The sequence below is a fragment of the Platichthys flesus genome, chromosome 14 (assembly GCF_949316205.1).
Source record: "Platichthys flesus chromosome 14, fPlaFle2.1, whole genome shotgun sequence".
Lineage (NCBI taxonomy): Eukaryota > Metazoa > Chordata > Actinopteri > Pleuronectiformes > Pleuronectidae > Platichthys > Platichthys flesus.
Window position 1 is genome coordinate 24,584,490 of NC_084958.1, and position 21,839 is coordinate 24,606,328.

At 47.6% G+C, this 21,839-nt stretch overlaps 3 protein-coding genes across 5 annotated transcripts; 1 reads left to right on the forward strand and 2 right to left on the reverse strand.

Annotated features, from left to right (window-relative positions):
- Positions 1–4,895: 4,895 nt before the first annotated feature.
- On the reverse strand, positions 4,896–10,960 carry riok1 (RIO kinase 1 (yeast)). 2 transcript variants are annotated; one of them, XM_062403962.1, is made up of 18 exons: positions 10,828–10,960; positions 10,507–10,736; positions 10,038–10,227; positions 9,838–9,928; positions 9,662–9,731; positions 9,539–9,581; positions 9,265–9,357; positions 8,730–8,842; positions 8,370–8,450; positions 7,190–7,276; positions 6,964–7,101; positions 6,604–6,707; positions 6,416–6,522; positions 6,091–6,156; positions 5,794–5,901; positions 5,660–5,713; positions 5,411–5,575; positions 4,896–5,343 (listed from the first exon to the last, which is right to left on the reverse strand). In XM_062403962.1, the coding sequence occupies exons 2-18, from the start codon at positions 10,557–10,559 to the stop codon at positions 5,233–5,235; spliced, it is 1,674 nt and encodes a 557-aa protein (XP_062259946.1). In that variant the 5' UTR covers positions 10,560–10,736; positions 10,828–10,960; the 3' UTR covers positions 4,896–5,232. The 2 variants fall into 2 exon arrangements, with proteins under 2 accessions (XP_062259946.1, XP_062259947.1); XM_062403963.1 differs by lacking the exon at positions 10,828–10,960 and having other exon boundaries at positions 10,546–10,722.
- On the forward strand, positions 10,961–14,955 carry rpp40 (ribonuclease P/MRP 40 subunit). Its single transcript, XM_062403967.1, has 8 exons — positions 10,961–11,090; positions 11,625–11,769; positions 12,287–12,355; positions 12,484–12,579; positions 13,510–13,632; positions 13,709–13,889; positions 13,964–14,098; positions 14,209–14,955. Exons 1-8 carry the CDS (start codon positions 10,974–10,976, stop codon positions 14,405–14,407), a joined length of 1,065 nt encoding a protein of 354 aa, XP_062259951.1. The 5' UTR covers positions 10,961–10,973; the 3' UTR covers positions 14,408–14,955.
- On the reverse strand, positions 14,952–21,826 carry cdyl (chromodomain protein, Y-like). 2 transcript variants are annotated; one of them, XM_062403960.1, is made up of 7 exons: positions 21,663–21,826; positions 19,919–20,642; positions 19,463–19,710; positions 19,132–19,304; positions 18,841–19,051; positions 16,180–16,323; positions 14,952–16,086 (listed from the first exon to the last, which is right to left on the reverse strand). In XM_062403960.1, the coding sequence occupies exons 1-7, from the start codon at positions 21,699–21,701 to the stop codon at positions 15,928–15,930; spliced, it is 1,698 nt and encodes a 565-aa protein (XP_062259944.1). In that variant the 5' UTR covers positions 21,702–21,826; the 3' UTR covers positions 14,952–15,927. The 2 variants fall into 2 exon arrangements, with proteins under 2 accessions (XP_062259944.1, XP_062259945.1); XM_062403961.1 differs by lacking the exon at positions 21,663–21,826 and adding an exon at positions 21,294–21,621 and having other exon boundaries at positions 19,919–21,252.
- Between the last annotated feature and the right edge of the window lie 13 nt (positions 21,827–21,839).

The following is a 21,839-nucleotide window of genomic DNA, read 5'->3' on the forward strand; positions in this document are numbered from 1 at the left end:
CACAAATGCAACCAATAGAAACCAGGCCTGTATCAGAAAGCCCCACCCCCTCACATCTTCCTCACTCTTCATCTACTTTGTGTGTATGTGTCAAATACAACTTTGTGTGTGTGTGTCTATTACAACTTTGTGTGTGTGTGTGTGTCTGTCTAATACAACTTTGTGTGTGTGTTTGTCTAATACAACTTTGTGTGTGTGTGTGTGTGTCTAATACAACTTTGTGTGTGTTTGTGTCTAATACAACTTTGTGTGTGTGTGTGTTTGTGTCTAATGCAACTTTGTGTGTGTGTGTGTGTGTGTGTGTGTCTAATACAACTTTGTGTGTGTCTAATACAACTTTGTGTGTGTGTGTGTGTGTCTATTACAACTTTGTGTGTGTATGTGTGTGTCTAATACAACTTTGTGTGTGTGTGTGTCTAATACAACTTTGTGTGTGTGTGTGTCTAATACAATTTTGTGTGTATAATACAATTTTGTGTGTGTGTCTAATACAACTTTGTTTGTGTGTGTGTGTGTGTGTTTGTGTGTCTAATACAACTTTGTGTGTGTGTGTGTCTATTAAAACTTTATGTGTGTGTGTGTGTGTGTCTAAGACAACTTTGTGTGGGTGTGTGTGTCTAATACAACTTTGTGTGTGTGTGTGTGTGTGTCTAATACAACTTTGTGTGTGTGTCTAATACAACTGTGTATATGTCTAATACAACTTTGTGTGTGTGTGTGTGTCTAATACAACTGTGTGTGTGTCTATTACAACTTTGTGTGTGTGTGTGTCTAATACAACTTTGTGTGTGTGTGGATGTGTGTCTAATACAACTTTGTGTGTGTTTGTCTAATACAACTTTGTTTGTGTGTGTGTGTGTGTGTTTGTGTGTCTAATACAACTTTGTGTGTGTGTGTGTGTCTATTAAAACTTTATGTGTGTGTGTGTCTAATACAACTTTGTGTGGGTGTGTGTGTCTAATACAACTTTGTGTGTGTGTGTCTAATACAACTGTGTGTGTGTCTAATACAACTTTGTGTGTGTGTGTGTGTGTGTGTCTAATACAACTGTGTGTGTGTCTAATACAACTTTGTGTGTGTGTGTCTAATACAACTTTGTGTGTGTGTATGTGTGTCTAATACAACTGTGTGTGTGTCTAATACAACTTTGTGTGTGTGTGTCTAATACAACTTTGTGTGTGTGTGGATGTGTGTCTAATACAACTTTGTGTGTGTGTGTCTAATACAACTGAGTGTGTGTCTAATACAACTTTGTGTGTGTGTGTGTGTCTAATACAACTTTGTGTGTGTGTGTCTAATACAACTGTGTGTGTGTCTAATACAACTTTGTGTGTGTGTGTGTGTCTAATACAAATTGTGTGTTTGTGTGTCTAATACAACTTTGTGTGTGTCTAATACAACTTCGTGTGTGTGTGTGTGTGTCTAATACAGCAGTGTGTTTGTGTATAACCCCAAATCATAATATACATTATCTCAAGGCTCTTTGCAAAGAAGGTCAAGATCTTAAAGGTTATAGAGTATCTAGAACCAGTGTGTGTGTGTGTGTGTGTGTGTGTGTGTGTGTGAGTCAGTATCAGAACAATGTGTGTGTGATAGTCAGAATCTAAACAAACTAAATCTCCAGATTCACCGACACAGCTGATAATCCTCGTATTCTCACGAGAGGTCAGAGGTCAACTCTCATATCCAACATGTCTCAGACGTGTTTCCCAGTTTAATAAGGGTTAGGGTTAAGGGTTAAGGGTTAAGGGTTAGGGTTAAGGGTTAGGGTTAGGGTTAGTGTTCAGAGCAACAACAGTTCATTGATCTCATCTCTGATTCGTCAGTTTGATTCCAAGGAGCTGGTGCAGGCCACACCCCTTCCCTCTTCCACACCTACCTGTGTGAGACAGGACTTCCTGCAGTTGCCTCAAGACAAACTACAGATGAAAGCTGGACATTAACATGAGTGAGCGTGTCACAGCTGCATCCAGATGTGAGAAGACCACAAAACAAGTCAGTGAAACCCTAACCCTAACCCTAACCCACCACCTGTATCTTAGATCCCATTCCTACAAAGCCCCTAATTGAGAGTTCTTTACTGAATACAATCAATCTGTCGTTATCATCAGGATGTACCACAGTCCTTCTCAACCCTAACCCTAGGACAGCGGCCTACAACCTGCGGCTCCGGAGCCGCATGCAGCTCTTCAGCTCCTGTGCAGTGGCTCCTGTGCAGTGACTCCTGTTCAGTGGCTCCTGTTCAGTGGCTCCTGTTCAGTGGCTCCTGTGCAGTGGCTCCTGTGCAGTGGCTCCTGTGCAGTGACTCCTGTTCAGTGGCTCCTGTGCAGTGGCTCCTGTTCAGTGACTCCTGTGCAGTGACTCCTGTGCAGTGGCTCCTGTTCAGTGGCTCCTGTTCAGTGACTCCTGTTCAGTGGCTCCTGTGCAGTGACTCCTGTGCAGTGGCTCCTCTGCAGTGGCTCCTGTTCAGTGACTCCTGTGCAGTGACTCCTGTTCAGTGGCTCCTCTGCAGTGGCTCCTGTTCAGTGACTCCTGTTCAGTGGCTCCTCTGCAGTGGCTCCTGTGCAGTGGCTCCTCTGCAGTGGCTCCTCTGCAGTGGCTCCTGTGCAGTGGCTCCTGTTCAGTGGCTCCTGTTCAGTGGCTCCTGTTCAGTGGCTCCTCTGCAGTGGCTCCTCTGCAGTGGCTCCTGTTCAGTGGCTCCTCTGCAGTGGCTCCTGTGCAGTGGCTCCTGTGCAGTGGCTCCTGTTCAGTGGCTCCTGTTCAGTGGCTCCTGTTCAGTGGCTCCTCTGCAGTGGCTCCTCTGCAGTGACTCCTGTGCAGTGACTCCTGTGCAGTGACTCCTGTTCAGTGGCTCCTGTTCAGTGGCTCCTGTTCAGTGGCTCCTCTGCAGTGGCTCCTGTTCAGTGGCTCCTGTTCAGTGGCTCCTGTTCAGTGGCTCCTGTTCAGTGGCTCCTCTGCAGTGACTCCTGTGCAGTGGCTCCTGTTCAGTGGCTCCTGTTCAGTGCATGTTGCGCATATTTTTCGCGAACGGTGAACTTAACGAATCAGTTCTTTCATATGATGAACGTGAGTGAACGTCACGTTCACGTTCATTTTTTAAATAATCATCGTATCAGGCCGTCATGAAATACCAGGAGCGGGTGAATGTGTGTGTGTGCGCGCTCCCAGATAGTGGACACACACACAGAGCCGGGGCTCCGCCCCCCGTCCTGAGCCCCGCTCACTCGCTCAGAGAGACACAGTGAGATCGGAGCTCGTTCACGTGGAGCAGCCTCTCAGTGACTGACCGGCTGCTTCTCAACAGTGAAACAGTGAAAACACAGAGTTTCTCTGGTCTCAGCTGATCACAGATCAGCGCCTCAGCTTCTTGATCAGAGCAGAAGCTGCAGGTGGTTTGTACCGTGCTTCAGTTTCTGTGTCGGCCTCCAGTCTGACCTGCTCTCACGTTTTGTTTTAATATTTCAGCAACTAAAATATGCGTCACATCCTATTACGTCCCGGCGCGCTTCCCTGCAGGTCGCTAATCTATAGTTCCGACCCCCGGCCTCGGTAAAGAAAAGTCTGGGAGGAAAAAAGAGTTTAATTCTGCGTGGACAGATTAATTTGCTTTCACTGCCACCGATGCTGTCTTACATGTATGCTTGATATGTGGCGAGGAATTAGCAAACAATAAGAAATGTAATGTTGAAAGATATTTCCAGAGCAAGCACACAGCATCTGCTGAAAGGTATCAAGCTGGAGATGAGCAAAAAAAGCTGAGTTCTGTGTTTGATTTATCCAAAGTAGGCCTACACATGTATTTTGTTCTCCAATTCATAAGAGTTTGGTGTTTTTCTATTTTGTAACAGGTAAAAACATCAGTTAAATGTCAACAGTTTTTTTTATTGTCGTTCTATAATTTAATAAATGCAACAAACTGTAGTTTTTATATATATTGTATAACTATGTATATATATATAACTTTATAACCTGTGTTATCAAATATGTTGTGCGGCTCCAGACAGATTTAATTTGGGGGAAGAGGGGGCGAAATGGCTCTTTCAAAGTAAAGGTTGCCTACCCCTGCCCTAGGACCACCTTCTTCCACTTACGTAACATCTCAAACTTCTTGTCTGAGGAAGACTCAGAGGAACGAGTCCAGGTCTCTGTTCCATCCAGACGTGATTATTGTAATTCATGATGTAGCCGAGCGTTTGGTTCTCTTACTCTGTCGGGCCTCCGCTGGCAGAGGACACGAGAGATGGTCGTTGACTCGGGACATCACCCCCGTCACACTTCAGAACTTCTCTCTTCACAGAACCCCTTCCTTTAGAACCCCTTTCAAAACAAGAGTCCAACCAACAACCTGCTTAGAACGGGCAAACGCCTCAGTTCCCCCCCCCCACCAACAGGCAATCAGACTGCTGAACGTCTCATGTCCCCACCGGACACAACTTAGGTCTCTGTGTTTCATTTATTGATTAAATGTTAATTTTTCGATTGTTTTAATGTTGGGTTTGGAAATGACAAAAATAACTTCTAGTCAAACTAAAGTTCAGGTCAAAGCTCTGATTGGCTGACAGAGAAAATCCCTCTGACGACACACACACTTCTGACACTGAAACACAAACAGGCACACACACACTTCTGATACTGAAACACAAACACACACTTCTGATACTGAAACAAAAACACACACAAACTTCTGATACTGAAACACAAACACACACACTTCTGACACTGACACACAAACACACACACTTCTGACACTGACACACAAACACACACACACGCACCACTGAACAGTTAAGATTGTGGGATATGGTGTCGTCTCCATGGTCACTGGGTCGACTCGACACTGATAAAAGAGAAACGACGTCATGTGACATAAAAGAGTTTCTGATAAAAAGTCAGAATCACGAGAACAAAAAGTTTTATTTCATGTTTACGTTGCAGATTCTTTCTATGACCTTTGACCTCGAGTCATTCAGATTCGTGAACCCATCAGATGATTTCAGCAGCAAAAGAAACATCTGATTAAAAGTTATCGATCGTGAATCAGGGTCCGATGTCGACTGACTGAGGAGCAGGTTCACACCTGCTGCAGATGGTGATGTCATCAGGTCGTGGTTCAACCAATCAGAGCTTTCGGCCACATCTGGGTGAGTCAGTGGGCGTTGAGCTGAGACAGAGCTGAGCTGTGATTGGCTGCTTTGTGTTCAGTCGTGTTCATGTTCACTGGGATCGCATCATTCATCTGCTCTTCTTCATCTTGGTGACCTTCTCCTTCCTCTTCTTCACGTGTTTTGGGACCTTGTTTTTTCTTTTTTCTCTCTGAGCTTCTTTCACCGTCTTCTTCTTCTCCTGAAACAAACTCCCCGTTAGTTTCATTTCAAAGACTCAAAGACTCAGAGATACAAGAGTCAAACACCTTTTTGTCCATCGGAGTTTCCTCCTTCTGCTCCTGGCCTGCTGTCTCCCCCTCCTCCTCCTCCTCCTCCTCCTCCTCCTCATCCTCCTCATCCTCCTCATCCTCCTCCTCTTCTGAAGAGGAGGAGGAGGATGATGAATGCTTGTCCTCCAGGAGAGCAGGAACCTGAGCAGACGTAAAACAGTCAGGCTAAACTAAGCTAATGTAAACTAAACTAAGCTAAGCTGACACTAGTGTGAGGGGACGTACCGTCTGAACTCCTGACAGATCTTTCTTCAGTCCAGTGAGAGTCTGATACAAGATCTGAAGAAGAAAAGATCTTCATCACCATCACCATCATCATCCTCATGAGCATCATCATGAAGTGACAGAACCTGACTCACGTTGTCGTGATGGCTGGAAACAGACTCCTCCTCCTTCATCAGCTCCACGTCGCGCTCGTAGTGACTCACGTCCGTCAGCGTGCGGGGGATGTAGGTGTTCTTAAACACCTGAGAGGGGAGAGGTCAAAGGTCACAGACAGGTGGTCATTACTGTAACCACCTGTGGTGGGAGGGCGAATAAGATCACCGCCACATTAACGATGTACATGTGGGAGGAGCTTATTATGAAACTGAGTTTGACACGAGATCTTAGCGGTTGAGCTGATGAATGAAAATCGTTATAAAACATCACGTGACCTCCTCGTTCACTCGGTCCTGATCTGATCTCTGGTCAGACGTCCGGTCAGCTGCAATCTCCATCGCCTGGAGGACACACACACACACACACACACACACACACACACACACACACACACACACACACACACACACACACACACACACACACACACACACACACACACACACACACACACACACACACACACACACACACACACACACACACACACACACACACACACACACACACACACACACACACGTCAAGAGACCGACACACACATTCCTTCTTCACAATGTTACGTGGATGAAGCGGTTTTTGTGCAGGAGGATCTCAGACCTTCTCCAGGTACTGGTCGATGTTGTGGCAGGTGATGGACAGGTCGGTGATGAAGTCAAACAGCTCTCTGACCGTCATCACCGCCACACCGCGCTTCACAAAGAACTCTGGGAAACAGAAGCAGAACCGTCAGTTTCCTTCAGCGAGACATCATCTTCTGAACGAGGAGCGAAAACAGTGAAGGTCACCGTTCACGTTGCTGCAGTCCTTCCTGAGGAACTCCAGAGCGTGAGGATGATCGTGTTCCACCGACTGAGACACGTCGATGATGTAAGCGTCTCCGTCGTGATAACTGGAGACAAGACACAAACCATCTTAGTGGGACATGTTGTCCTAAAGGAGCTGGACCACATTCAGTCCAACTGCCTGGTAATCAGTAAATCTCATCCACACGTTTGTCTCTACATCTGATCAATAAAAAGATCAAAGACGTGTGGAATCTTTTTTATTTTCATGATAAGACTGTGAGAGTCCTAATTCTAGAGACATTTCACAGGAAGTTTTATTTTGAAGAGCTGTGTGTGTCCTCAGGAGGCGTGGTCTCTTACAGCATGTTGAACTCGCTGAGGTCGGCGTGGACGAGTCGAGCTTCTTGAAACATCTTCCTCATGTTCTGTAGAACCTGCAGGTAGAGCTCACGAGCCTTCGACTCCGAAAACGAAGCGTTCTTCAGCAGAGGAGCCGGCCTGATGGTCACAGGATCAGAACATAACTGTCACATGAGTCTGTTTGCACCACTGACCAACAACTGACCAACAACTGACGGGTTCTCACATGTCGTCTTTTCCAATGAAGCTCATCAGCAGCACGTGACTTCTGAGCAGCAGAGGTTCTGGACTCGGGATTCCTGCCGTCTGCAGCCTGGAACACACACACTGTTCGGTTCTACTGGGTTCTATTACACCAGGTTCTGCTGGGTTCTGTTACACCAGGTTCTGCTGGGTTCTATGACACCAGGTCCTTCTGGGTTCTATTACATCAGGTTCTGCTGGGTTCTATTGCACAGGTTCTACTGGGTTCTGTTACACCAGGTTCTGCTGGGTTCTATTACACCAGGTCCTTCTGGGTTCTATTACATCAGGTTCTGCTGGGTTCTATTGCACAGGTTCTACTGGGTTCTATTACACCAGGTTCTGCTGGGTTCTATTACACCAGGTTCTACTGGGTTTTATTACACCAGGTTCTGCGTGGTTATATTACATCAGGTTCTCCTGGGTTCTATTACACCAGGTCCTTCTGGGTTCTATTACATCAGGTTCTGCTGGGTTCTATTGCACAGGTTCTACTGGGTTCTATTACACCAGGTTCTGCTGGGTTCTATTACATCAGGTTCTGCTGGGTTCTATTACACCAGGTTCTGCTGGGTTCTATTGCACAGGTTCTACTGGGTTCTGTTACACCAGGTTCTGCTGGGTTCTATTACACCAGGTCCTTCTGGGTTCTATTACATCAGGTTCTGCTGGGTTCTATTGCACAGGTTCTACTGGGTTCTATTACACCAGGTTCTGCTGGGTTCTATTACACCAGGTTCTACTGGGTTTTATTACACCAGGTTCTGCGTGGTTATATTACATCAGGTTCTCCTGGGTTCTATTACATCAGGTTCTGCTGGGTTATTTTACATCAGGTTCTTCTGGGTTCTTTTACATCAGGTTCTCCTGGGTTATATTACATCAGGTTCTGCTGGGTTATTTTACATCAGGTTCTACTGGCTTATATTACATCAGGTTCTCCTGGGTTCTATTACACCAGGTTCTCCTGGGTTCTATTACACCAGGTTCTACTGGGTTATATAACACCAGGTTCTCCTGGGTTCTATTACACCAGGTTCTACTGGGTTCTATAACACCAGGTTCTGCTGGCCTCTTAACGCTGACATTTGGTTCGGCTGGGTTCTAAATGAAACTATACCCGTGTGTTAATGTGGATTCTACTGTGTTCTACAGGTTCTGACCTGATGAGGTTCCTCATCTCCTTCTCTGCCCAGGTCCTCACCATCTTCCTGGGGTTCCCTTTGCAGTAACCGTGACGGAACCTGGAAGCAACAGAAGAATTTAGAACCCTGTTACTGAACAGAGGGCGCGGTGATATGGCCTAAAACAAATATGTTTGATATATCTCCAACCCCGAACCGAGCGAATCAAAAAAACACAAAGTAAACTTCAACAGTTTCCCATAGTCCATTTTAAAAGTTTATCTTACTCTTGAAATGTAGAAATAAACTTGTCTCAGTTTGTGTTGTGATGCTTGTGTTAACATTCACACAAACAGTCGCACAGATTTCAAAGTGCTTCTTCTTCTGTGGTGGACTCACCTGAACTCTCCACTGACGTATTTGTCTCGGTCTTTGAACAGCAGGATGGACGTCTTGTAGATCTTGATGGCGCGGCGTTCTCCGGCCGACGTGCTGGCGTGATAAACGTTCGCCTGGAAACACAACACCTGTTTGTGACTTCCTGTTCCTGACATTCAACTGATGACCTCACGAGCGACTAGTTGAAAGACCACCATGATGAGAGCTAACATTAGGAAGCTAAGCTAACAGGTTAACTGTCTGTGGCAGACCCTAACCTGGGTGAACATTAACTCAACCCTAATGAAATTCAATGAACTGAGAACGAATGTGAAGGACTGAAGCTATGTCACATGACAGGTTTACAGGTGAGAATAATCCATCGTCCAATCACATTGCAGCTGTGGTCCACCTGATTAGGAAACATTCAGATCATGTGTTGAAGCTGAAATCTGATCAATAAATAATCAATAATAGCAATGACACATTAAAAGTATTCAGAAACGGGATATTTGAAATGTGGAAGTATGATTTTTCTTGATGAGTGACCTCTGACCTCCTTCCCGGTGCTGATGCAGCCGCTGATCTCACAGATCGCTCCACGACTCAGCATCTTGAACAGAATCATCCGAGTCCGCGGATCTAGAACCTGCAGGAGAAGAAGAGGCCATCAGTATTGATTATCGGCTGGTTACTGATCCTTCAGGTCAGAATGTTTCCTTCATTCATCCTGACGTGATCATGGTTTTAAGTGGATTTCAATTTAAAACAAATGACACTATATTTACATTCCCGAAGGCCTTTTCAAAATAAAAGCGTCTGCAGCTCACCTGTTCGACTGTGGCTCGATCTGATTTGTCCTTCACTCTGTACCTGTAGAGAGCAGCCAATCAGATGGTGAGTCAAAGTCACATGACGTGATGAAATCTACGTTCAGATAAAATCGTACGTACGTGTTAGCGTCTTTCTGTTTCTGCATCATCGTCACTTTGTTGATCACCGAGTCTGCGTAGTTCAGTTTATCTGAAACAGTCACAAAGAGATCAGAACAAACTCCTGATCCATATTTATTGATCTTCAGCAACAAACTGATTAATTCAGGTCTGACCAGGAAAACCAATCAAATCACCCAGGTTGATCTTGTGCTCGTACTTCCTTAGAGCTTTGTCTGAGGGCGTCGACGACGGCAGCATCTTATTGGACGGATTCTGTCTGTTGGACTGGAAACACACAACAAAAGAGTCAGAACCAGCAGCTGACCAGCAGCTGCTGGTTCTGACCAGCAGGTCATCAAGCACTTCACTGATCTCAGTGATCAGGTGATCAGACCTGACAGTTCAGAGACATCCTGTTGTATCTCTTGGTCAGATTTCCTCCTGCTGAATGCCATGCCCAATCTTCATCTTCATCTTCATCATAGGCCTCCTCCTCCTCCTCCTCCTCCTCGTCCTGTGGATGTGGCGGCTGCAGAGTGACATCACTGACCTCAGTCCGTACAGCGGGCACCCCGGATTGGTCGCTACAAACCAGAGGGAACAAAAAACAATATGGCTGCCAGGTGAGGAACAATCTTGACCTCTGACCTTAGACCCGGTCAACACATCCAGGATATCTTTCAGTTATGCAGCTGAATTAACAATATTCATCAGGCTTAGTGGTCACGTGGAGCCCTGGTCTACGTTAGACTAACGTGAACAACAGTAACTCTGTCAGTTCAGAGTCAATTAATAAACCGATCGATTAATCAAAGAAACGATCGAACATGTAAACACTTTCATTCCGTAACACGTGATCTCACCTGTTCTCCTCTACGTCATCAAACTGTCCAGGTACACACCCGACCGCCGACATGACGTCACACTGCACAGGTAAGACCACAAGCACGAACTGATTCGGATCCGAGTTGATCCGAAAACCAGAGCAGCGTGTTCGCCTCTTCACTTCCGGGTTTGAACAACTGACTACGCCGAGTAAAGTGGGTGGAACTTCCGGTAACTGTGCAGAATCTCACAGTTGAAATACACGAAACTAAGAAATGACACAAAGTTCAGTGGTTTCCTTTGCTGTTGGTTTAATCTTATTTAAAACATGCTTCGGTTAACGGACATGTTTAACTGACCGTTCGTTTATTTTAGCCTTAAAATCAGCAAGCAGCTTTTAACTTGAAAAGTCCTCTGGTCGTGTCGCATGGTATCCGTTAGCCCTTGTTGTTGTTTAGTGGAAGCTAACTAGCCGTTAGCTCTTGAGTCGGTTGCACGGGGAAAGATGTCTGTGGATGTGTCTCATGCTCCGCGGTCTGTGCTGGTCTGTGATCGATCCTCTTTCCTGGATGAGAAGAACCGGATCAGTTCTCAGCTGCAGCAGCTGCACTTCAACTACAAGGTTAGCATGCTAGCATTGAGCTTCGTTCGTTAACTTGTGCTAACTAGCATTAACTCACATGTCAGTGTGGTGAGTTAGCGTAAACACGTGGTGCTACGAATTTCAAAATAAAAGTCTGGTTAGTCACATTGGTATTCATGAACATCTGAGAGGAAAGTAATTTCTTTCAAAGTTCTTTTAAACCTTGAACCATTAGAGCCACAGTATTTATACTGGTACTCCCCCCCCAAAAACCAGCAGCCTTAAGAACTCTATAATTAAATATCAGAGAAAAGGAAAGAAGAAAGAACCTGAGACGAATAAACATAATTCAACAGCCGCAGATGATCCATAGAACCTCTGTCTGTGTCTGTCTCTCTCTGTCTGTGTCTGTCTCTCTCTCTCTTTCTGTCTGTGTCTGTCTCTCTGTGTCTGTGTCTCTGTCTGTGTCTCTAATCTGATAAAGTTCAATAAGTAGGTGATTTCAATGTGGTCAATGAGTAATCGTGTTAAATAAACATAAGAATTAAAAGTTGTGACTTGTTTGACCTGCAGGTGTCCCTGCTGCTGCCTGAGTGTAGCTCCGCCCCCTCTCACCTGGACTCTGTGTTAAAAAGCTTCAACAGTTTCTACCTCATCAGGAACATGCCCATATATGAACTGCTGGACAAACACTTCCTGGAGACGGCCGTGTACCAGGGTAACACCTCACACACCTGAACACCAGGGGGCATTAGGACCTGTCTCATTCTGTGAAGGAGGCGACCCCTGAACACTAGTGTAAAACAACATGGACGATATGGCACCTCCAAAAAGTGATAATCATTTTGACCGCCCCCTGGTGTCTCGATGCTGTATTGGTCATGAACCTGCTCCTCCTTGTTAGCAGATGGGACACGGACCAATCTACAAAAATAGTCGCTAAATAAATGTTTGTCGAAAAATGTCACCTCAGGACGTTCTTATCTCACGGAGGTTTGTTCAAATGTTTCTGACCAGTTTGGTTTGAATTTGTTATTTGATATGAAAACAGGCTGAGACATAATGATTGACAGCTGACACTGACTGGTCTCTTCTGTTGAATAATACTGCTCAGACAGTAATAACTCTGATTGTTATTGACGGGTTAGGGTTAGGGTTAGATGTCGTCCATCTTTGCAGTTGGTGGTTCTCATATTTTTACACGTGGCTGACATGTTTCTGTATTTGTGTTTCAGGAAGTGTGTCCGGTCTCTCGCACAGAACCAGGATTGATGAAGATAACTGTGTTGCTCTGATGCCGAATGGTAAAAACTGATGAAATCATTCCCACAACATATCGTACATTTGATCTGTAGGAGTTTTAGATTGATTGATTGATTGATTGTGTTGTGTTTGTGTGCGTCTGTTTGTTTGTGTGCATGTGTGTGTGCAGGTCGTCTGTGTCTCTCACTGGACAAACATTCCTTCCAGGTCTTGGGAGTCGAGGGGAAACCATCGAAGTTCAACCACAAAACAAAGAACAGATTCGGTCTGTTCAGGTCACAAAAATATTCATAATAATAATTTATTAATGATTGTATATTATTTACAAATGAAAAGGGTTAGGGTTAACCCAAGCAGCCTCCTCACTACTTTCATGTGCAGCATGTTCAGGACTGAACACCTGAAACCAGGTGAAGACATTGTTCAAGTATCTCGTCTGGACATTGAACAATGTAACTCTCAAACCATCTTGAACAGTAATGCTGCCTGGATGTTTTTACATTCATGATATTCTCACATATTGAGTATTGTTTTACTAACTGGTCGCTCTCTGGTGTATCAACATTCAAACCAAAACACTTTACAAGAAAGACATCAAAAATCCATCTTTATGTTCATTGTACCAATTGTTTCAAAGGATAATCTATACAGTTATGAGTCATAATTTGTTTAAAAATATGCTTTTATATTTATATATATATATAAATAAAAGCATGGTGATAGGCCTGGTGGCATGTCACTCAAAGTGCAGTCAGCCAATCAGAGGAGTGGATCAAGAAGCAGGTCTGCAGCTCCAGAGAGGACGGACAGAGGACATGGACACACTGCAGCAGTTTGTCGCCTTTAGACACTGATTCATAATCTCAGGGACCAACACCTCACATTAAATCCCAAAGTGTAAAATGAAATGATTGACAAAAGGCTGAGTGGTATTGGCACCAGGGCACCACTAGAGGGGGCTGTGAGGTGACCTACACATCTCAAAGCAGGACTGTAATCGAAGGCCGATCTTTAACTCATATTTATATTCGCTACCTGTCTCGGGACTACAGCTGTAAATTAGCAGTCATGCTAGAATCTGGCATGTTTACATGTGATGTTCTTAGACTCATGTTTACTAACATGCTCTGTCCTCATCAAATAGATACAATGGAATAATAATAATATATGTATAATATTTGTTTGTGTGTTATAGTCGTATCCGTGGATCTGACAGACAGCAGCATGGCTCCTGGTGGGCGGGGCTACGTCAGACTCCTCACAGGTCTGAGGTCACGACTTCACCTGAGGACCGACTTCCTGCTGTCACTTCATCCAGGTCAGTGACATCATTAGCTGCTGCCCTGTAGGCAACACTGTATTTCACCCATAACCCACAGCTGTCGGTCCTGCAGGGGGTGGAGCCTCTCTGCAGCACCTCCTGTCTCGTTACGATTGGTCGGAGCACAGACCTGAGATCAGCAGTCGGGTCCTGACACACCTGTCCTGTCCCGCCCTGCTGTCCTCTGACCCGCAGCCAGGGGACGCTCACAGTTTCCTGGAGTGGCTTGGAGCCGTGGACGCCGACATCAGCTGGTGACGCCCCGTCTCTTTGAAAGCTGCTCTGTGAACTTCCGCAGGAAGACGTGAACTTGTCTTCTGTGTTTCAGCGAGAACTCGTCCAGCAGCTTCATGTCCTCGTTGGTGTGTCCGGAGCCGAAGACAATGCTGGATGAAGCTCTGAGCGTCTCTGTCTGTGGACTGCTGCGTCCTCAGGACGTCCACCGGCTCGTCCAGGAGCTCAGGTGACACTTTTTTCCTGGTTGTCGTGAATCATGGATCTGTGAAGACGGGCGTCTGACATGAGGACGTACTGTTTCTTTAACTGCAGTTCTTTTCCCCCCCGGTCCTGCAGGCGTCACCTGGAGCAGCCGGGCCCGGCGCCCTGGGCGTCTCTGGCGGTTCACGGTTTCGTGGACAGTCCTGTATCTTGGGGGGACGGCGAGCACGGAGTCCTGATAGGAGGAGAGAACTTCTACAACCTGCTGATGTTCCACGACCACACTTACCACCTCCACCTGGCTACAGGGTCACATGACCCCTGTCCTCAGTGATGACGTCATCTGCCTCGATCCTTTAGCTTTAATCAGGTTTCGTTGTATAAACTTGTTTCTCTTCAACTTAACAACTTATTTAAGATAAAATTGTTTAGAAACAATATAAAACAATCGGAGGTTAAAACAAGTTAAATTGAAATATTTTTTTTTTTAGATTTTTGAAACTGAACTTTGGTTTAAATATAACAATTATAAATAGCAGCTCTGCTTTGATATCTATGTTTGTTTATGAAGGTATCTGTCTGAGTCCGAGACATTTTTTTACTGATTGATTTGAGACGTTTTCTGATATTTATTATTCGCGTTAATAACTCGCTCACAGAATGAGTTCATCTGTGAGCTAAAGATCAATTAGTACAATGACGTTTTTATTCTTCATGACTCATCAGCTGATAAATTATCTAGACACTTAGTTATTTGTCAGTAAATCTATTTCCAGTATTTTCAGTTTTGTGTTTTTCTGCAGTGATAAGAATCAGCTGATCGTTATTTACTTGAGTTTTATCATTTGATCCTTTCAAAATAAAATAACATTCATCACTTCAGACTGAACAGTTTTTTATTTCACTGCTTCAGTTGTGTTTGTATAAAAGCTTGTCCAATGACTTATAAAAATTCCTTGTTATTGTTTGTGCGGCTGGTATTTGTAATGTCAGCACAAATCAAACCTGGTTCACAAAGAGTTTAAAGGAGCAGTTCAACATTTAAGTAAATCCTCTGCTGAGCTGTTTCCAGATGGATGAGCCAGTGAGTGTATTTCAGCTTAACTTGTTGTTATGACTGTTTTCTGTGTGTAGATTACCTGTTATGAATCTACAGCAGTTTCCAATTTGAAGGTTGAACTGCTCCTTTAAAGTTATTCGTTTAAACTAAGTCATAATCTTTGACGTGTGACAGAATGGATCACAAGGCCGACAGGCCACGCCCACATTGCATCAACACAGGTTTCTTTACCCATGATTCAGCACTTTTACTGTGTGACAGTGAGCAGGAGTTAAACCTGTCATGTCCTGATGGGAGAGCTGCAGGACACTGAGGTCAAAGGTCAGTGTTAATGTCTTGCTCCTGCACGGAGACGGTCCTGTTGTCTGTTGTAGTTCAGTTTCATATCGGAATGAACAGCGTTAGCCTAGCTTAGCATTAACACTGGAAGCAGAAAGTAGTGTGTGTTATTTCCTTAGCCCTAAATAATCGAATGCAAAAAATCAGCTGTTTAGTCAGAAAGTCATAGAAACACAGGTTTGTGTTTCACCAGATGACTTCTGTCCAGTTCACACTGATTCAATGTGTTAGACCCAGAGGACTGAAACACGTCATTCTTCTATCCTGGGTTTAAAATGAAGAGCCATGCTAACAGTGTCCCCCTGCTTCCAGGCTTTGTGCTAAGCTAGGCTAAAAACATTCGGCTGAAACCATAACTTAGAGTTGAACATTAAACAAACATTCAGCCTTTCCCGCCGAGTCACTGCATCCAACTCAGAAGTGCTGAGTCACAGGTCCAGGTGGTGGGGGAGGTTCTAGCAGAGCTCGGTTCTCCGCTGCAGGAACTGCAGGATGGAGTCTGTTCCCTGTGATGATCCCCACACTCTCTTCAGGGCTTCACACTCACGCTCGTTAGCTTGCTCCAGAGCACTGCGGCTGGTGTTCCTCATCAGGGCTTTGGACTCCTTCAGAACCTGCAGACCAGGAACCAGCAGAGCCACAGCGTGAAGGAGAGGAGTGGATGTGTATTTGTGTGTATTAGTTTGTATTTGTGTTTATTGACTGACCAGCGAGTCGACTGACACCAGTTCTTTGATCCTCAGCATCACTTCCTGTGTGAAGGTTCCCGGCCACAGAACCTGAGACACCAAACCTTTACAACACGCCTCCTGAGCCGTCAACTTCCTGCCACTCAGCAACAGCTCGTTAGCCTGGAACACAGCCGACCATTAACGTGTGAGGGTGAGAGGAGCGGAGGGGTGAGAGAGAGTGAGTGGAGTGATGGGGTGAGAGAAAGTGAGTGGAGAGATGGGGTGAGAGAGGGTGAGTGGAGCGATGGAGTGAGAGAGGGTGAGTGGAGCGATGGGGTGAGAGAGAGTGAGTGGAGTGATGGGGTGAGAGAGGGTGAGTGGAGCGATGGAGTGAGAGAGGGTGAGTGGAGCGATGGGGTGAGAGAGAGTGAGTGGAGCAATGGGGTGAGAGAGGGTGAGTGAAGCGATGGGGTGAGAGAGAGGGAGTGGAGAGATGGGGTGAGTGGAGCGATGGGGTGAGAGAGAGTGAGTGGAGTGATGGGGTGAGAGAGGGTGAGAGGAGCGGAGGGGTGAGAGAGTGTGAGTGGAGCGATGGAGTGAGAGGGTGAGTGGAGCGATGGAGTGAGAGAGTGTGAGTGGAGTGATGGGGTGAGAGAGGGTGAGAGGAGCGGAGGGGTGAGAGAGGGTGAGGGGAGCGATGGAGTGAGAGAAAGTGAGTGGAGAGATGGGGGGAGAGAGGGTGAGTGAAGCGATGGGGTGAGAGAGAGTGAGTGAAGCAATGGGGTGAGAGAGAGTGAGTGGAGCGATGGGTTGAGAGAGGGAGTGAGAGGGTGAGTGAAGCGATGGGGTGAGTGAGGGTGAGTGGAGCGATGGGGTGAGAGAGAGTGAGTGGAGTGATGGGGTGAGAGAAAGTGAGTGGAGAGATGGGGTGAGAGAGGGTGAGGGGAGCGATGGAGTGAGATAGAGTGAGTGGAGCAATGGGGTGAGAGAGGGTGAGTGAAGCGATGGGGTGAGAGAGAGTGAGTGGAGAGATGGGGTGAGTGGAGCGATGGGGTGAGAGAGAGTGAGTGGAGTGATGGGGTGAGAGAGGGTGAGAGGAGCGATGGGGTGAGAGAGAGTGAGTGGAGAGATGGGGTGAGTGGAGCGATGGGGTGAGAGAGAGTGAGTGAAGCGATGGGGTGAGAGAGGGTGAGTGGAGCGATGGAGTGAGAGGGTGAGTGGAGCGATGGAGTGAGAGAGTGTGAGTGGAGTGATGGGGTGAGAGAGAGTGAGTGGAGAGATGGGGTGAGTGGAGCGATGGGGTGAGAGAGAGTGAGTGAAGCGATGGGGTGAGAGAGGGTGAGTGGAGCGATGGAGTGAGAGGGTGAGTGGAGCGATGGAGTGAGAGAGTGTGAGTGGAGTGATGGGGTGAGAGAGGGTGAGAGGAGCGGAGGGGTGAGAGAGGGTGAGGGGAGCGATGGAGTGAGAGAAAGTGAGTGGAGAGATGGGGGGAGAGAGGGTGAGTGAAGCGATGGGGTGAGAGAGAGTGAGTGAAGCAATGGGGTGAGAGAGAGTGAGTGGAGCGATGGGTTGAGAGAGGGAGTGAGAGGGTGAGTGAAGCGATGGGGTGAGTGAGGGTTAGTGAAGCGATGGGGTGAGAGAGGGAGTGAGAGGGTGAGTGAGGGTTAGTGAAGCGATGGGGTGAGAGAGGGTTAGTGAAGCGATGGGTTGAGAGAGGGAGTGAGAGGGTGAGTGAAGCGATGGGGTGAGTGAGGGTTAGTGAAGCGATGGGGTGAGAGAGGGTGAGGGGAGCGATGGAGTGAGAGAGGGAGAGAGAGGGTGAGTGAAGCGATGGGGTGAGTGAGGGTTAGTGAAGCGATGGGGTGAGAGAGGGTGAGGGGAGCGATGGAGTGAGAGAGGGAGAGAGAGGGTGAGTGAAGCGATGGGGTGAGTGAGGGTTAGTGAAGCGATGGGGTGAGAGAGGGTGAGGGGAGCGATGGAGTGAGAGAGGGTGAGTGGAGCGATGGGGTGAGAGAGGGAGAGAGAGGGTGAGTGAAGCGATGGGGTGAGAGAGGGAGTGAGAGGGTGAGTGAAGCGATGGGGTGAGAGAGGGGGTGAGGGGAGCGATGGAGTGAGAGAGGGAGAGAGAGGGTGAGTGAAGCGATGGGGTGAGTGAGGGTTAGTGAAGCGATGGGGTGAGAGAGGGTGAGGGGAGTGATGGAGTGAGATAGAGTGAGTGGAGCGATGGGGTGAGAGAGGGAGAGAGAGGGTGAGTGAAGCGATGGGGTGAGTGAGGGTTAGTGAAGCGATGGGGTGAGAGAGGGTGAGGGGAGCGATGGAGTGAGATAGAGTGAGTGGAGCGATGGGGTGAGAGAGGGAGAGAGAGGGTGAGTGAAGCGATGGGGTGAGAGAGGGTGAGGGGAGCGATGGAGTGAGATAGAGTGAGTGGAGCGATGGGGTGAGAGAGGGAGAGAGAGGGTGAGTGAAGCGATGGGGTGAGAGAGGGAGTGAGAGGGTGAGTGAAGCGATGGGGTGAGAGAGGGAGAGAGAGGGTGAGTGAAGCGATGGGGTGAGAGAGGGAGTGAGAGGGTGAGTGAAGTGATGGGGTGAGAGAGGCGGTGAGAGGGTGAGTGATAGTCAAATCAAATGAAGTGGTGAAGTGAATGAAGGTAGCTTCAGTCATGAGGGGAGTGAGGGTCACTGCAGAGGGAGACTGACCGAGGCCAGGCCCATGATGCGGGGGAAGGTGAAGGATGAGCAGGCGTCGGGCGTCTGGCCGTAGGATGTGTAGGGCGTCTGGAACCAGGCTTTCTCATTGGCCCACACCACATCACAGAGTGGCAAGATGGCAGCACCGAGGCCGAGCGCTGGCCCGTTCACTGCCGCTACGATCGGCTTCCTGAACTGGATGAAGGTGTTGACAAAGGTCCTGGAGTGGAGGGAGCGGACGTCAGAGATCGACACCTCTACCGGATGACAGGGTCACATTGTGACCTCAGTGAGCCTCACCTGATAGTTTCAGCCATTTTGATGCTCTCCTTCTTCCGGTCGTCCGTCAGCCGTCTGATGAAATACAGGAAGTCCAGGCCGCAGCAGAAGACGGCGCCGACAGCGCTGACCAGCACCAGCTTACTGTCATCTGACGCTGCAGTGGCCATGGCGCTCTGGATCTCCTTCATCACCTGATGAAGACAAGGAGAGACAACACGACCACCATGACACGTGGAGTTTAAACTGGAAGTTTGGACTTGTGATTTTAGAATTGAGGATGGCATGGTCACATCACACACTCATAGGTTAGAAGAGGATATCTGTTATTAGGATGGGGGCATGATCCCACCTCAGGGTTGAGCGTGTTGTTCTCAGAGCTCTTGGTGGAAAGCAGGATGTGGGTGAAGCCGTCCTGTTTCTTCACCACGATGTCCCGGTACCGGTAAGCACTCTCTGTCTGCCGCACACTGAACCGCAGGCGTTTGTCGAACGCCGAGCGTTGCTCCAGACGACGCTTCCCCGACACACTGGTTGCCCCGGCAGCACCACTCTGCCCAGCGGACATCCCACTGGCAGCGGCAGCCTCGATGATGTCACCTGGAAGAACCGACAGGTGGTCAGTGGTCTTCATTCACACGTCAGACCATGGTTCATTTATAAACAACAGGTTCTTCATATAAGTTCATTAAAGTCGTTTTGAACATATTTCTGTGACTAAGATTAAGATTTAGATTTCTGAGATGGCCAAACAAGCTAATTTGATAGCCAATCAGAATCATGCACACTATGTGACCTTGGACCTCACCTGTGCCACTGAGGGACCGCATGGCAGCAGGTGTGACGGGGACCCGGGGGGGGGGCAGAGGGTTTTGGCAGCGGGGTCTGGTCCCCATGCGGGCCCTCTCTTCTCCAGGCCCAAGCTGGACTCCGGACGGTTTCTCCAGAAGAGCGACCTCAGGTGGGACCTGGTGAGCTTCTTGAGGTCCGGCCTCCAGACTGTGAGCCGCCTCACTAGGAGACTCCTCCGAGTCCAGGCGGCTGTTCATCGGACTCTTAGGAACCAAGATCTTGATGCCAGTCTTGGAGAGATCCACGCTGCGGCGAGCCGAGCAGACCGGAGCCACCGACATCAGGCCACTGCTGAACCGGTCAGCCAGCAGGGGCTGGCGAGAGCCACCAGAGGCCGGACTGGTCAGTCCAGCGGGAGGCAGGTGAGCTGGACTCACCTGGTTACAGTCGGCAGTTAAAACTACACTGATGTCACTGCGACCTGTGGCGGTGACTGGCGGCCTGAAGACTGGTCTGTGGGCAGAGATGTAGTGGAGGCTCGAGCTTCGGGTGGAGCGCATCAACATACTGTCTTTTTCCCGCACTGCATTTTGACGGTTGAACTCATGGACGTGGATCATACAGGCGGACAGGTGACTCTCGGGCTCCCAGGTGTCCTCCTCTGAACCGTAACCTCTCCACCTAACCAGGTACTCCAACTTCATCTTCTTGTTCTTCCTCTTATCGATGATCCTCTCCACCTGCAGGAGGCGCCGCAGCACAGTTCATTCAAATCAACCAAAACAACAGAAGAAAAAAGATCATTAAAATCAATTATCATCAATAATCTTCAAATGGTCCTGGTGTGCCGTGGGATTTGAGAGAAATGTACAATATTATCATTGTGACACTACAACGGGGCTTCGAAGCTGTGACCCCTAACCCGAACATGTGTCTGCTGTGTCTCTGTGTTTGATTTAGTAACTCAACCTGACTCACCCAGCTAACACCAGCTAACACCCAACTGTCACCCAGCTAACACCCAGCTAATAACAGCTAACAGCAGCTAACACCTAGCTAACACCAGCTAACACCCAGCTACCACCAAGCTAACAGCAACTAAACCCCTACCAACCCCCAGCTAACACCAGCTACCACCGAGCTAACAACAGCAAACACCCAGCTGTCCCCCAGCTAACACCCAGCTAACACCCAACTGTCACCCAGCTAACAACAGCTAACACCTAGCTAACAACAGCTAACAACAGCTAACAACAGCTAACACCCAGCTAAGACTCAACATTCACCCAGCTAATAACAGCTAACCCTCAGCTAACACCCAACTGTCACCCAGCTAACAACAGCTAACACCTAGCTAACAACAGCTAACAACAGCTAACAACAGCTAACACCCAGCTAAGACTCAACATTCACCCAGCTAATAACAGCTAACCCTCAGCTAACACCCAACTGTCACCCAGCTAACAACAGCTAACACCCAGCTAACACCCAACTAAGACTCAACATTCACCCAGCTAATAACAGCTAACACTCGGCTAACAACAGCTAAAACCAGCTACTTCCAGAAGCTAACTGTGGCGATGAGCTAACTCGATCAGTTATGTTTATCTCTAGCTAGTCAATGAACACGTTAACCAGCTGCTAACTGCCCTGTTAATTTAACTAACCAGTGAGTTACTTCCTTTGAGTTCCCCACTTTAACATTAACTCTGAAAGCTACCGCTAGCTAAGATTAGCATTAAAGTATTAGCTCGCGTCACCTCGTAGAACTCCTCCGTAGCCATGGAGACTGTGCGCATGCACGAGCAGCTTCCAGAAGCGAACTCAGGTGCGCACGAGCACGAGACAGAGATGCGCGTCGAGCTCCGTGTGTGCGCGTCCTCCGGGTCCAAGTTTAGCTGTTAGCTGTTAGCTAACCAGCAGCTCCACGACACATC

Excerpts from the sequence above, each read along its gene's own strand:
- rpp40 (XM_062403967.1), top strand. The coding sequence starts at position 10,974 with ATGTCTGTGGATGTGTCTCATGCTCCGCGGTCTGTGCTGGTCTGTGAT. Across the intron at positions 13,633-13,708 it reads CCTGCTGTCACTTCATCCAG|GGGGTGGAGCCTCTCTGCAG; the intron begins GTCAGTGACATC and ends TCGGTCCTGCAG. Across the intron at positions 14,099-14,208 it reads CGGCTCGTCCAGGAGCTCAG|GCGTCACCTGGAGCAGCCGG; the intron begins GTGACACTTTTT and ends CCGGTCCTGCAG.
- cdyl (XM_062403960.1), bottom strand. The coding sequence starts at position 21,701 with ATGCGCACAGTCTCCATGGCTACGGAGGAGTTCTACGAG. Across the intron at positions 20,643-21,662 it reads CTACGGAGGAGTTCTACGAG|GTGGAGAGGATCATCGATAA; the intron begins GTGACGCGAGCT and ends CGCCTCCTGCAG. Across the intron at positions 19,052-19,131 it reads AAAATGGCTGAAACTATCAG|GACCTTTGTCAACACCTTCA; the intron begins GTGAGGCTCACT and ends CCTCCACTCCAG.
- riok1 (XM_062403962.1), bottom strand. The coding sequence starts at position 10,559 with ATGTCGGCGGTCGGGTGTGTACCTGGACAGTTTGATGACGTAGAGGAG. Across the intron at positions 9,929-10,037 it reads GGATGTCTCTGAACTGTCAG|TCCAACAGACAGAATCCGTC; the intron begins GTCTGATCACCT and ends GTGTGTTTCCAG. Across the intron at positions 5,344-5,410 it reads AAACTCCGATGGACAAAAAG|GAGAAGAAGAAGACGGTGAA; the intron begins GTGTTTGACTCT and ends AGTTTGTTTCAG.